The sequence below is a fragment of the Notolepis coatsorum genome, assembly GCF_963971535.1.
Source record: "Notolepis coatsorum genome assembly, chromosome: 9".
Taxonomy (NCBI): domain Eukaryota; kingdom Metazoa; phylum Chordata; class Actinopteri; order Aulopiformes; family Paralepididae; genus Notolepis; species Notolepis coatsorum.
This window is the reverse complement of record NC_140173.1, coordinates 9690070-9704767: the sequence shown is the minus strand read 5'-3', so window position 1 is coordinate 9704767 and position 14698 is coordinate 9690070. Positions and strand designations below refer to the sequence as shown.

The following is a 14698-nucleotide window of genomic DNA, read 5'->3' as shown; positions in this document are numbered from 1 at the left end:
GAATTGAAGTACTTTTGTAACTGAGGGGTACAATTCCCTGACTGTATTGATAAGTATGGTATCATTAAACCACTACCGCTTTATGTACTTTAATTACTGGCCATACAGTACACGATATCTAAGTATGATGAACACTTTCCCACATATGAAATCAGGTCCACACAAAGGTATAAGTCAAATATTTAATATATAGCAAAGGGTACATATAATAGTTACTTATTACATTTATGATTTGAATGCACTTGTAAGGCAAATGAGTATTCGTAGGCAAATCAACACTGAATGTCCAATCTCTGGTTACACAGGAAGCAAGTATACAACCTGGCTCTTAGGGGATTATAGCGATGGCACTTAATGATTATAGCGGGATATACTGTAAAGGGTCCTGCCGGTTGTAAGCCAGTAGGGGGGGTAGGAGAGCCGTCGGCTGTATCCCGTCTGGTCAACGATTTCTAGGGAGAGTCCAGGTACAGAACACAGTGCCCGTAGAACCTTGATCCGCAGATGAATACACTTGGGCTCTCTTGTAGACGATAGCTGTAGCTGTAGCTTTAGGTCCACAATGAAGAAGAAGCGAGGCGACCTCAGTCTGGTCTGAGCGCCGTCTCACCTTGGCTCCTCTCGGGGTAAATCCAACACTCACCGGTGTTGGCGATTATCCGCTCCACAAATCAAAGCACCAAAGCAAATAGATATTCCATGCCGTATAGGGCTCAGCAGTCGTCGGGGTAGGTAATCCAATGTGCAGGTCCACTCGTCCTCGCCCAGAACTCCTCGGAGGAAAGCACCACGCGTGGTCTGCCCAACCTGGTTAAGACTCAGATAACGCGAGGAAACGATGGGGGTGCTGCTCACTTTAGAACTCTAACCGAACGATGCACCATACATAATAGACTATTATTACTTAATAGAAATACGGTGCCGAACTCTGGCAATTCAGCTATTAATTCGCACGAGGTTTCACTGCTATTCTAAGGCCAAACAGGCCGTACTACACCGCACGTGGTATCGTGGGGTGAGGCTTCACGTCTTGTTACTTAGTTGGGTAGAAGGGTAAAGGACTAAGAGGAATTCTACATTTCTTGCGGCATATTTATATGCACGGTGGACAAGTAGTGCCGCTCTGCTTTCGGTAGCCGTATTCCTGCGCGGAGCTGGGGCTAGTAAGGGCATGTCTCGTCGGTACCTTTGAACTTGAACGCCAGGGGCCGGTCCCTGGCGCCTGGTCCTTTTGTCCAATAAGAGAATGAACTATTATGGGCTGTAGTAGAATAAAGGGATATTCCGTGTATATGTACAAGGAATATACAAGGGATATCAAACGATATACAAATACTATTCAATACATATCCATAAATAAATATATATATTCGGTTTAATCTGATCCTTCACAACAACTTTATTGATCCTGAGGGAAATTCAGCACTACATTTTTTTTTTTTTTTTCTTTTTTAATATTGCAAAACAGAAATTATTAAAAGTCAGTACTCGACACATAATGCATAATGAAACTAACAGTCAAGGTGGCTAAAATTACATGCAAGTACAGAAACAAGACAAAAAAAAAGTCTATAATAATATTTTACCGTATACAGTGTATATCCAGCGAAATTAACAATTATACAAATGCCTTATACAGGATATACCCCTAATACCTATTTTCTAAAACCCTACACACATATGCTCCAGCTCGAACCCCCCCCTCCCGGACCCCTCCTTGGATAATACCTCCATTATCCCTCACTCCTAACCAGACACTACCATTATAAGCTAGCTTTTATTCTCTCCACCACTTCTACCCACATTGACATTTTGGATTCGTTGAGACCCAGAATTCTTGCTGTAGATATTTCTTGATATATCACATCGAGATATGTAAGAGACCAAACTTTCCGGCACATTTTTTCCGGTTGAAACCAGCGTGATGCGATCAGTTTTTTTTAGCTACTGTGATACCCGATAAAACCAATCTCTTTAGCTGTGGATTTACTGCAAACTCAAAAACATCATTCAAAAGCAATACAGAGGGGTGTACTGGTATATTCCAAGATACGAGATTTGATAATTGATGGGTCACATCTTTCCAGAATGCCTTAACTGGTGGGCAGTCCCAATACATGTGCATAAATGTCCCTTCGTCTCCATTTGTACATTGGGAGCATTTTGAGTCTTGTTTCAGGCCCATTCTGTTCAGTCTTATAGGAGTCAAGTATGTCCTGTGAATATAGTTAAGATTGATTTGTTGATGGTCCGGGTTCCTTGATGTAAGACGGACATTTGCCCATGCTTCTTGCCAATCAAAGTCACTTTCCAGGTCTGGTATATCCCTCCTCCAGACAGTGTCTAGTTGAAGGGTTTCATACGAGGACGTTAGTAATTGATAATAAAAACCTGATACAAAACCTCCCAATGTTTCTCTTTCATAGAAGAATTTGTGGTATCTGTGGTGTTCAACTGGTATGTCTAATGGAACACCGTGAGACCTCAAACATAGGCGTAACTTTAGGTAAAAAAGCCATGTGGACTCGGTGAGGTTAAACTTTGTGCATATTTCTCCATAACTACAAAAGCCCTGGTTATTAAAAATATCCCCTAATGAGTGTATGCCTTGTTCTTCCCATATAGGGAATCTTATAGGACGTTTTTCCATTAAGAGTGCATTGTTATTGAATATGGGAGTGTGATTATGCCATTTTTGAGGGTTAGGATATTTTTTAGAGGAAGACATAGATACGCTAGCGGATAACACATACCATAATATTAGTCACTCTTCCTTTGGTACGAGAACTCGAGGTGTAGCCATAGTCGTCAGACGTAAATAAAATATCGAATTAAAAGGGGTATGGTCGGATGCTGAGGGGCGTATAACTATAGCTAGGATTGTACACAATAACAGGAAAATAGCATTGGCAGCGGTATATGCCCCAAATTTGTACGAAGAGGGTTTCTTCACTTCACTAACCGATGAAATGTTAAACCATCCCGAGTACTCATTTATAATGGGTGCGGATTTTAATGCCATTTGGAATCCAAGGATGGACAAATCTTACCTCGCCTTTTCCAGCGAACAAAAAAATGCATCTAAAGCATTAAAAGATTGGTCAAAGACTACAGGGGTAAATGATTTATGGCGTTCACTTAATCCCACGACCCGAAAGTACTCCTGTCGATCGGCGAGACATAACACATTATCCAGAATTGATTATGTCTTTGCATCCCCGAGACTATTTGATAAATATGAAGTGGAAATGATACCCAATGCGCTTTCAGATCACTGTTATTTACTCCTAAAAGCAACATTTGGTATACTATCTTCCCGGGCCCCAAGATGGCGTTTTAATACTATGCTGCTTAACAACAAGGAATTCATTACACAACTCAAAGAAGCTCTCACAGTATTCCTACGGGAGAATGCAAACGCGGTGCAAGACCCCAGAATAATATGGATGTCGGTAAAGGGTATGATCAAGGATTTCACGGATAGATTTTCCTCCATATTGCGCAAGAATCAATGCACAAAACTGTCTGAACTGGAAACGCTTTACTCAACGTTATTTAATTCTTTAAAATACAACAACTCAACTAGACTAGAAAATCAAGTTAACGTACTAAAAACAGAGATCAATGCAATATACAGACAAAAATCGGAAATGCAAATACGCAGCACAAGACAACAGCAGTACTTCCAAGGTTCTAAACCTAGTCACCTATTAGCCATGCGATTAAGAATTAATGCAAAATTTGCAGATATAACTGCCATTAGAAAACAAGTACTTGTAACAGACCCCAAAATAATAAACGATACATTCAAAGAATTCTACTCCGACTTATATAATTCAGAAACGACCTTTGATCAAAACAAATTGGACACATATCTTAATCAAATTATTCTCCCTAAACTTTCGGAGGACGACGCTAAACAGTTAGAAGCACCGATCACATTAGAGGAACTCAAGAAGGCCATATCCGAAATGAAAAATGGTAAGGCTCCTGGAAGAGACGGTATCCCATCAGAAATGTACCTTTCTTGTTGGGACATATTTGGACCCTTATTACTAAATATGATCTTATACTCAGTCAAGGAGGGGAGCTTCCATAAACACGACAATATTGCACTCATTTCAGTCCTTCTCAAAAAAGACAAAGACCCCACCGAGTGCGGTAGTTACAGACCTTTAAGCCTCCTCGGAACCGATGTCAAACTGTACTCTAAGGTATTAGCCATCAGATTGCAAAAGCATATGACGTCTTTAGTTCATCCGGACCAAACTGGCTTCATAAGAGGTCGCCTGATCAATGATAACATAAGACGAATACTGCACGTACTAGATGCAGACAAAGAGGACACCACACCTAAGGCGATGCTGTCCCTGGATGCTATGAAAGCATTTGACAGGCTGGAATGGTCGTTTCTATGGGCAGTATTAGAAAGGATGGGGTTAGGAAAAGGATTCATTGATATGATTAAAGTATTATACAAGGACCTATCGGCCATGATTACAACAGGTACATTCATCTCCGAAATCTTTCCGGTATCACGCTCAGCCAGACAGGGTTGCCCTCTTAGTCCCGGACTATTCGATCTATCATTAGAGCCTTTAGCACAATATATAAGACAATCCCAATACATAGAACCAATCGTAATCAAGGGCACACAACATAAAATTAGTTTATATGCGGACGACGTAATATTGTTCATGCAAAGCCCCAACACCACATTGCCTCATCTACTCAAGTTGATAGAGAACTTTGGTGATTTATCGGGATTTAAAATAAATTGGCCGAAGTCGGCTTTCCTTCCACTTAACACCCATGCAAAAAAAGACACAACCCTCCCAGGTGCGATACCCATGGTAAAACATTTTAAATGCTTGGGTGTGGAAATATTTCCCACCATAAGACAAACGGTGAAGCACAATTACACAAAAATACAGAACAAAATCAAAGACGACCTGGACAGGTGGGCAAAACTTAAAAACTCAGTACAGGCAAGGGTATCAATAGTTAAGATGGATGTACTACCAAGAATCAACTTCATCAGCTCAATGCTACCGTTACCCCCTCCAGAGGGCTACTGGAAAAGATTACGCTCCTCCACATACAAATTTATTTGGAATAACAAACCACCTTGCATAAAAAGATCCACCGCACAGAGAAATAAAGCAGACGGTGGCATGGCAGTTCCAGATTTTTTCCAATATTTTAAGGCTTACACATTAAGACCATTGACAATATGGTTTGATCCCCAGGCTTTGGTATCTTGGAGAGAATTGGAAGAAAACATAGTAGCCCCACAGAGACTGAAGGACATAGCACACACTAAACTTCCAATCAAGCACTGTGAGCGGAAATTTGGCCCCATAATTACCCATGCAATCCGAACATGGCGGGAAACACAAAAAAAATATCCTAGCACTACATATCTTATTGTTTATTACATTCATAACAAGTATGTGTTTACTCTCATTTCGGTAATCTTCTAGCAAAAAGTTATTGGCCTTGTACAGTGAACAGCTATTTCTGATGCCGTTTAAAAATGTTTTTAAATTTGTTTTATACTTATTCAGATAATACCAAGCCTATCAATATAGGCTCACAAATATTATAAATATTATCCTTAACATATGTGACCAGGCACAGATAATCCTTCTACCCGGCGAGCGGTCTGCCGATGGACCACAGATGACATCACACTATAAATCTATCTCTACAGAGTGTATGAATCTAACTATTTTTTTATGTATCCAAGAGTTGACACCCTAACCATGTCACAACCGCAGTCATATTGTATATTTTCAGCAATACGTTTGTTTACCAATAGTGTTATTAATGAAATATCAGTTCAGGAATTGTGTTCATAAACTAGCGTATTTCGACCGGAAATAAACGAGAGCGATTTCCATCTTCCTTCAAGCAAATTACTTCCTGATTATAATTTTTTATTTCCCGGGATTATATACCACAAAACTGAACGTTATTGGCATAGATTGGAGCACAGTTAGTTTGTCTACCTTCTGTGAACATTTGGCAACCTTCTGTGTTGAAATCCAAAAATGGCAGACCTGTCGCAAGAATACAAAGCTGACTGTATTTACAGTAGATTTAATTCTCTGTTCTTCCTGCACGCCTGGTGATAACTAAATCCAAATTTAGTATCAAATCATTGGAACGAGTAGATTTTGCCCGATCCATAGATGTGCAACATGGCTATAATAAGGTCATTTATAGGCCTGCTATTCTATATTCTATAATATTTCAAATTGCATGTGTCCGGATGGCAGAATTCCGTACTGTATCTACAAAACCTTCTGTTTAATCATCTTTCCTTTATTAATTTCCATAGATTTCCTCCATTTCAACCTATTTTTGAATTGCACGACATTTTGGGGTTTTCTGAGGAATCGTGAGCTCCTTAACAAGACTGTTTAGACTGTGCCGGGTCACATATTTGTAACTCTACATATTACACTATTGTTACAAATATTACACTTTACACATTTGTTTAACAATAAAGAGGATGTCGTCATGCACTTTGCCTACCTGAAAGATTGGGACTGAACTATTGAGGGGTCACACTCACAGCCTGGTCATTCTCCCTCTTCCAGATAAGTGGATGAGTGTCGATAGTTCCCTAGGGAGATTGTGGAGGAGGGGCACCCTGGGAAGTTGTAACTGCTGGGCTGTCCAAGAAAAATATTTACAATGTATTTTGTGATTGTCATTCCTTTACTAAGGCCTAACAAAAATAATGGTTGGTTTCAGGTTGCCGACCGACCCTGCCGATTTAGGTGCGACCCAATATATTTTATGAGTTTAAAAAAAAAATTATATATTAAAAAAAAAAAAATCATTTTTTTTTTTTTTTTTTTTTTTTTTTTTAGAATAAAGTTTCATAGAAATCTTAGTCAAACATTTAGTATTATGGATATTAAACATGCTGGCAGAGTACATGCATCCATGTTGTTGTGAACATTTTAACCCTTTCACTGCCACACGACAGCCGGTTAACCCTTTCACTGTGACAATACAGAAGGTTAGCCCTTTACTATCACACAACCGACGGCGATGCTCCATCATTAGCATCATTAGCTCCACATCCGCGGAGCTAATGATGCTAATGATGGAGCATCGCCGTCGGTTGTGTGATAGTAAAGGGCTAACCTTCTGTCGTGTGGCAGTGAAAGGGTTAATTAAATAAAGAAATTCCCTATCCATAGTCGCCGTGGGAAAGAATAAAATAAATAAAAAAAAAAAAAAAAATTCCCTACCTACCCATGGCCAAACTGACAACCAACCTGAAACCAACTATTATTTTTGTTAGGCCTAAAGGCGTGGGACTTCTCACTGGTATGTGTTGAGGCCATCAGTAATAAGTCTATCAGTGGACGTGTAGCGTTATTGGGACTGAGGGGTTGCAACACATCAAACTCTGCATTCTCTCAGATTAACGCCATGCCAGAGAGATATGCTTCATCCCATTTTGAGGGCGGCTTCCTCTGAGGGACTGCCTCTCTGCATGTATTGCATGCAACAATATTATAGTCCGTCCTTGTAAAGTCGAACCAAATTTGGACCACATATGACCCATCAGCCATGACTCATATAGCCCATATAAATGTGGAGGTAGGCTACATCATCTCACTTACTGGCTGCATTGTGTAACTGACCATGCACTTCCAGTTCAGCAAAGCAAACTTTTATATTGTGATCAAAAGGCAAGTGTATTCAAACTGTATTGCTGACTCTGGGTGTATTTCTAAATTGTAATAATAAATGGTACATTACAGGTTCGAGCCCAGCTCTCGGCGTTGCTACCAGCTTGGCTGGCCGTTCATACTAATACAATTGGCAGTATTAGGGGGTGGGAAAGCTGGCGGGTGGGAATCTGGCGTTGTGGACAGCGACGCCTACAGGTCGGGTCTCGGCGCTTGCTAAGCGGGGCAGGACTTGGTGGAGATAGCGTGCCCTCCCACGCGTTACACTCTACCAATGAGAGTCCTCGCTGCCAAGTGGAAAGAGCGTCACTGGCTTGACTGCGCACGTCTCGGAGGAAGCGTGCGTTCGACATCAGGACACCCTTCTACCGACTCGTGGGAGAACATGCGAACAACAACCAGGTAGGGGAGGGGGGGGAATTGGCACAACGACTAAATTGGGACGGGGAGAAAATCAGAGGAAAATAGGAGAAAGAGAAGGTTAAAAAAAAAATAAAGAAAATTGTACATTACCTCCACTGTCTACAATGCAGCATCTCTCCACTCACGGAATGGCACACTTCTTGAGTGTTTTTTTATTGCAGCCAGGTTGTCCAAAGTGTTTTGGTCCATGTATCGCAACAATTAGCTAGCCACAACCTCAGCGTTTTTGTCTATCAATAGTAGTAATTAATGTTACATTAACTCCACTCTGTCTGCACTACAGCAGCTCTCTCCACTCAAGGAAAAAAGTGTTTTGGTAAAGCCAGGAGTGTTGGGTCCATGTAGCACAACTCTGTTGGCCACAGTGTCCGTATCAATAGTCTATCAATGTTACGCAAAGTGGGCGAAATGTTGTTGGCACAATTTTGGAAATTAACAAACACAAACCATTGTTTTTATCTTTAAGACTATGGTAGCTGTATCCCCAACGCAACAAACCTTTCGTGGTAACATTGGCGTTTCATCCATAGAATCCTTACACACTCATGCTCCAGCTTCCACTGTATTGTTTTGTTTTTTCTGCTGTGCACACACACTCTTGTGCACACACACGCCTCATAGGATTTAGGAGACTTCTGTTTTGAGTGAATTTCTGCTTCATTGGCAAAAACAAACTCTTTTACTGGACATGTGTTATGCCTTCCATATAGACAATTGTACCAATGTTTTCACAGCTGGGATTGAAATCGTGTAGTGCTAAACTTTATATTAGACACAACCGAGATGATCATTTACAGAGTAATTTACCCAGCAAATCAATGTACCGGTATACATAACATTTCTAATACAGCTTGGAAAGTAACTCCTGCAGCCACAAACATCTCACTTCCACTACACCATCTTTCACCACAGTCTCATCAGTAATATTGTCATGGCATCATAAGATTGCTTTTTTGTAATGTTTGCTTGTGCATACATCATGCGGCATTGCCTATAAATAAATATCATAATTTGCTCTAATTAAATGTCCAACATATTTGACCTAATTTCAGACATCCAAGATTATTATCGGACCATTTAAAATCAGGAAATCTTAGACATGTCATAATGACACTCTTACTGGCATTATATTTGATATTGTGTTCCACACCATACACCAGAACATATAGTAAGAGCTGCTGGAGACCAGTGCTACTTGGACTACAAGATCATCTGCATAGAATATGGTTCACAAGTGTATCGCCAATCATGCACCCAGTATTACAGACTTAAATTGCTTGGACAGATTGTCCATATATAGATTAAAAAGGTGAAAATGCCCCCTTGTCTGACACCATTGCTAGCTTGTAGTTATCTAGGCGCTAGCGTTGTCCTTAATAACTGGCACTAACGGAAGAGCCGGCAACTGCACCTCCTCATCCATCACGCTCAACATAGGGGCCCCCCAGGGCTGTGTTCTGAGCCCCCTCCTCTACTCCCTGTACACACATGACTGCGTAGCACAGCGGAACAACAACACCATCAAATTTGCTGATGACACAGTAGTGGTGGGCCTGATCTCTGCCAACGACGAAAGGGCCTACCTGGAAGAGGTAGAGAACCTGTCACAGTGGTGTCAGGAGAACTGCCTCTCCCTGAACGTCAGCAAAACAAAAGAGATGATTGTGGACTTCAGGAGGTCGGGGGTCAAGGACTACAGCCCCCTCAGCATCGACGGGGCACCGGTTGAGAGAGTGAACAGTTTCAAGTACCTCGGAGCCCACATATCCGAGGACTTGACATGGACCACACACATTGACAGTGTTGTGAAGAAGGCACGACAACGCCTCTACTTCCTCAGGCGCCTAAGGAAGTTCCAAGTCAGTCAGAAGATCCTTAGGAACTTCTACTCATGTACAATAGAGAGCATCCTGACCGGCAACATCACCTCCTGGTTTGGGAATAGCACTGCACAAGACCGTAGCAGACTACAAAGAGTGACACGTTCAGCCGAACGCACAATTGGAGGGGGGCTTCCCACCCTCCAGAACATTTACAACAAGCGGTGCAAGGGGAAGGCTAAGAGAATTATTAAGGACTCGAGCCACCCGAACAACTGCCTCTTTGAACTGCTGCGGTCAGGCAAGCGATACCGGAGTCTTAAGGCGAGCACAGAAAGACTCAGAAGAAGCTTCTATCCTCAGGCCATCAGGCTGCTAAACGAACAATAATCGCTAAACGAACAATAATCACTATGCAACAACCATCAAATGCACACAGCACACACACCCACACGCACACACTCACTCAAACAAACAACACACTGCAGCACCCACTCTCCACACTTTAGATCACACAAACACACTTACACTTTATATTTATTGATAAAGGATTTGCACTACAACTCGTACACCTACTGTGAATTGTACCTAAATTGCACCTCGTCCCATTTCTCCATTTCTGCCTTGCACTATATAGTATTGTATATTAGTACACTGCACAGTATTGTATATTGTATGGTAACTACGTCTATTCTGCATCGAACATTGTACATATGTCTAAACTGAACACTGTGACCTCATTTTTTTACTTCTAATTTTACTATGTTATTTTATTTCATACTTATCTTGTCTTGCACAGTCTCTGGAGCGCAACAGTAAGAAGCATTTTGTATAAAAGTATTCTGTACTTCTGTATGACAACTATTAAAGAAACTTGAACTTGAAACAGACAAAATTGAGTGGTAACAAGCTGTGAATCATGAAGCCAGAAAAGCAATGGCTAGGAGAGGAGCTATACCGCTGATGGCAAACTATTGGTCAGCAATGGCATTGTAGCCAACGAGTGGGGGGGGGGGGTGCAAATATAGGAACTAGGTGAAGGTTGACGAGCGAAAATGGGAAGTGAATCAAATTGGAAAGCTTTTCTTTTGGCGTCTGTTTTACTCTGATGTCTCAAAGACACATTTCTGAACGGATTTTTATAAAATTTGGACCTGTACTTCAGGCTATGGAACTGCAGTGTTTTCCAGCTTATACCTCTATGCTGGAATATTGGAATATGGAATCTTGCAACCACTACAGAAAAATGAGTACACAAGTCAAGTCAACTCGAGTTCAGACCTCTGTTACTCTATTTCATTAGCACTAAAAGTTAAGTTATTTTCCTTTTGCATTAGTAACTTCAGAATGTTATCTTTCAAAAGAGACCAGGCTTATGCATTGTGCTATAAGTATAAAGCTTTGCAAAAAAAGTATGCAGTCCTCAATGTTCAAGTAAAAAATTGCTACTTTTCTGGGTGCCTGTTAAGTGTTAACACATTGGGTGCCAACAACGAGAAATCTCGTTATTTAATCGTTAGTTATTTTATTAGCGATATCTATTCATTTTTCATCCATCCAGCCTCACGTTATCATTGGGACTGGCTCTGAGCTCAAAGGGCAAATACCGCCCCCTATCGTCTCCCGGATGGTATTGCACCCATTGGAATGGAGTCATGAGAAGAAAAAAAACTCCGGATTCCACATTTGACTTCTGAGCCATGTAACCTGAGACTATTGCATTCATTGAGGCAACCGAAAGCAGCGTGGATTATCTGTTTCGAGGTCTAATTTTGGATCAATAAACGCGATCGATATTTGGAATGGCGATCAGTAGGGCTGTATTTGAAGCTTCGTTCGATGGGCATGGGATTCGAATATGAAAATAAATTTTGATTATAAAAAAAAAAATATATATATATGGATTTTTTTCATGTGTGCATAAGTACATGTATACTATCGATAATCTAGCGTTTATTTGAAAACTATTCATAAATAGGCCGAAAAATGACAGTTTTGTGTATTCCAGTAAAGGGCTATTTTCACGGATTTTTCTGGAATCGCTAGAAATCTTCAAAACTATACTCTTATTCAAAACGGAAATGTACTGATAAAAAACAATCTGTTTAATACATGTTGACTGCAAGCAAGTCATTGATAAGCGACGGTTGTATTAGACACATAGCCATAATTTAAGATATAGTTTATGCGTTCGCAAAATATCCCCGTCCTCATTGACTAAAGCGCTGGCACTCAAGCGATAAATAGCGCACCCCCTGCTGGCAACCAATGTGTTAAGGTGCTCGGCAGTAATATGATCCAAACCACTTGTTTTGTTATCCGACAAGGGTGTTTGAGCTATGTACGCACTTAGGAATCGATGAGCTATGTACGCACTTAGGAATCGATGAGCAAATCTCAGCCTGTTCTTAATTCCCAAGCCATTTGGAACTGGTGCCAAATTTTTTCCGGTTCTTCATTCCCATAACACTTAACACCCACCTCACTGCATTCTCATCACTGAGTTGTTCTCTGGGTGATGCATCCTGTTACTTGTGAATGGTGTGTATGATACACGTTGTCATTCTTTTACATGTCTTAATAAGGATGTCTTGTGTGTGTGATCCTCAGGTACCCTTCATAGTAAACACATTGTGGGATGCTCTGCTTGAGCTAGACGACCTGACAGCCTCCACCAACAGCATCATGACCCTGCTGTCCTCACTGCTCACCTACCCTCAGGTCCGGCAATGCAGGTCAGTCTCTCCTACCCTCGGGTCAGACAGTGCAGGTCAGACTCTCTCCTACCCTCATGTCAGACGGTCCAGACCAGTCTCTCCTACCCTCATGTCAGATGGTCCAGACCAGTCTCGCCTACCCCCAGTTCAGACTGTTAGACGGGTCCGTTGGAACACTAACACTCTGTCCCTTCCAGCACGCAGCAGTCGCTGACGGTCCTCGTCCCCCGGGTTTGGCCTTTCCTAAGACACACCATCTCTTCTGTCAGACGGGCAGCACTAGAAACCCTTTTCACCCTGCTGTACAAAGCTGACCAGGTAAGTTCTGAGGTGCGGCCATGGAGGGAATGGATATCATTACGTATGAGTCTTTTGGGTTTCTGAGTTGTGGATGCTGGTTGGTATTGTGTAGACCTGCTAGCAATGCTGTGTGTTTCCAGAGCTGTACGCTGTGGCTCAACCTCATCCTCCAAGACATGCTCCGACACATCTTCCAGTCCTGCATCCTGGAGAGTCATCAGGAGATCCTTGACCTCATCCAAAAGGTTTGCTACAAGAAAATCCACTATTACTAGTTCTACCACCACAGACTACCTGAAGACTGAAATTACTTTACTTTTAACTCATTCAGGGCAAACAGCTGATCAACAAATCGAGCTTAAATGTATTTCCTTAGAAATCGTGCCATTTGTCGCTTGATTTCGTTTTCAAATAAACGCTAGATTATCGATAGTATATGTGTCCTCATGCACGAAGAGAAGCGGGGTTTGAAAAATCTCCGTACTTTGGTCGGCGCGAACCACACACACACGCTGCGATGGCAGTGATAGGAACATCTGATTACCCCAAGATTCGTAACATAAAGGCCTTACCTCACATCTGATGTCATGCAAAAAGATGAATCCAATTCCTGATCGCCATTCCAAATATTGATCGCGTTTATTGATCCAACGTTATATATCCAAAACACATAATCCACGCTGCTCTGAGTGTCCTCAGTCCATCTGTTATAACGATACTGCATGCCCGAGAAGTAAAACCTGGACTGGACTTATTTTTTTTGATGCACAGTCCCAGCCAATCCAATCCAATGATGTGCAATACCATCCGGGAGACAATAGGCGGCGGTATTTGCCCTTTGCGAGCTCAGACCCATTCCCAATGATAACGTCAGGCTGGATGGATGAAAAATTTATGGATATCGCTAATAAAATAAATATGGATTAAAACCCGAGATTTCTCGAGTTTTGCACCCAGAGCATGGCGAGTTAACCCGGACTATCTCGGGTTTGGCCTCCAGTGAGTTAATGTCTATTTAACATTTTTGAAATCGCCTGCCATATAGGCTTCTGTTTGCATGTTAATCGGTGTGTGTGCGCTAGCGGTGTAACGGTACACACAAACCACAGTACGGTACGTACCTCGGTTTTGAAGTCAAGGTTCGGTACGGGTTTTCGGTACAGTGGGGGAAAGTTTGGCTTTCCATGTTGGGGTGATGTAGTGTGCAGTAACTAATTGTACTTGTAGGGTTGTCAAACTAATATTCTATATTGAAATTAATAAGCGACTTGTAAAAAATAAAAAATAATAACTAATTATATTAGATTGTGAAAAAAACAGCCCCCAAACATGCTGTCATCTTCCAGTCCTGCATCCTGGAGTCATCAGGAGATCCTGTGTATTCGTTCGGTACACAGCCATTCGGTACGGTACACACTGCAACAGTTCGGTACGGATATGTGTACCTTTACACCCCTAGTGTGCGCCCTGTGCTGTTGCGCGTGATGAACAGCGTGTAAATCAGCAGTGTGTATTGTGCTGCAGGTGTGTTTGAGCAGTGTGTATTGTGCTGCAGGTGTGTTTGAGCAGTGTGTATTGTGCTGCAGGTGTGTTTGAGCAGTGTGTGTATTGTGCTGCAGGTGTGTTTGAGCAGTGTTTATTGTGCTGCAAGTGTGATTGAGCAGTGTGCTGCATGCGTGTTTGAGCAGTGTGTATTGTGCTGCAGGTGTGTTTGAGCAGTGTT

The 14698-nt window shown here is 41.7% G+C and overlaps 1 protein-coding gene across 1 annotated transcript in view; it reads left to right on the top strand.

Moving 5' to 3' along the window:
* btaf1 (BTAF1 RNA polymerase II, B-TFIID transcription factor-associated) overlaps positions 1 to 14698 on the top strand; it is a 127803-nt gene that overhangs the window by 58972 nt on the left and 54133 nt on the right. The window contains exons 13-15 of the mRNA XM_084321482.1: positions 12569 to 12693; positions 12873 to 12993; positions 13116 to 13220. Of these exons, the coding sequence (XP_084177608.1) occupies positions 12569 to 12693; positions 12873 to 12993; positions 13116 to 13220 (351 nt within the window). The remainder of the gene's footprint in view (positions 1 to 12568; positions 12694 to 12872; positions 12994 to 13115; positions 13221 to 14698) is intronic.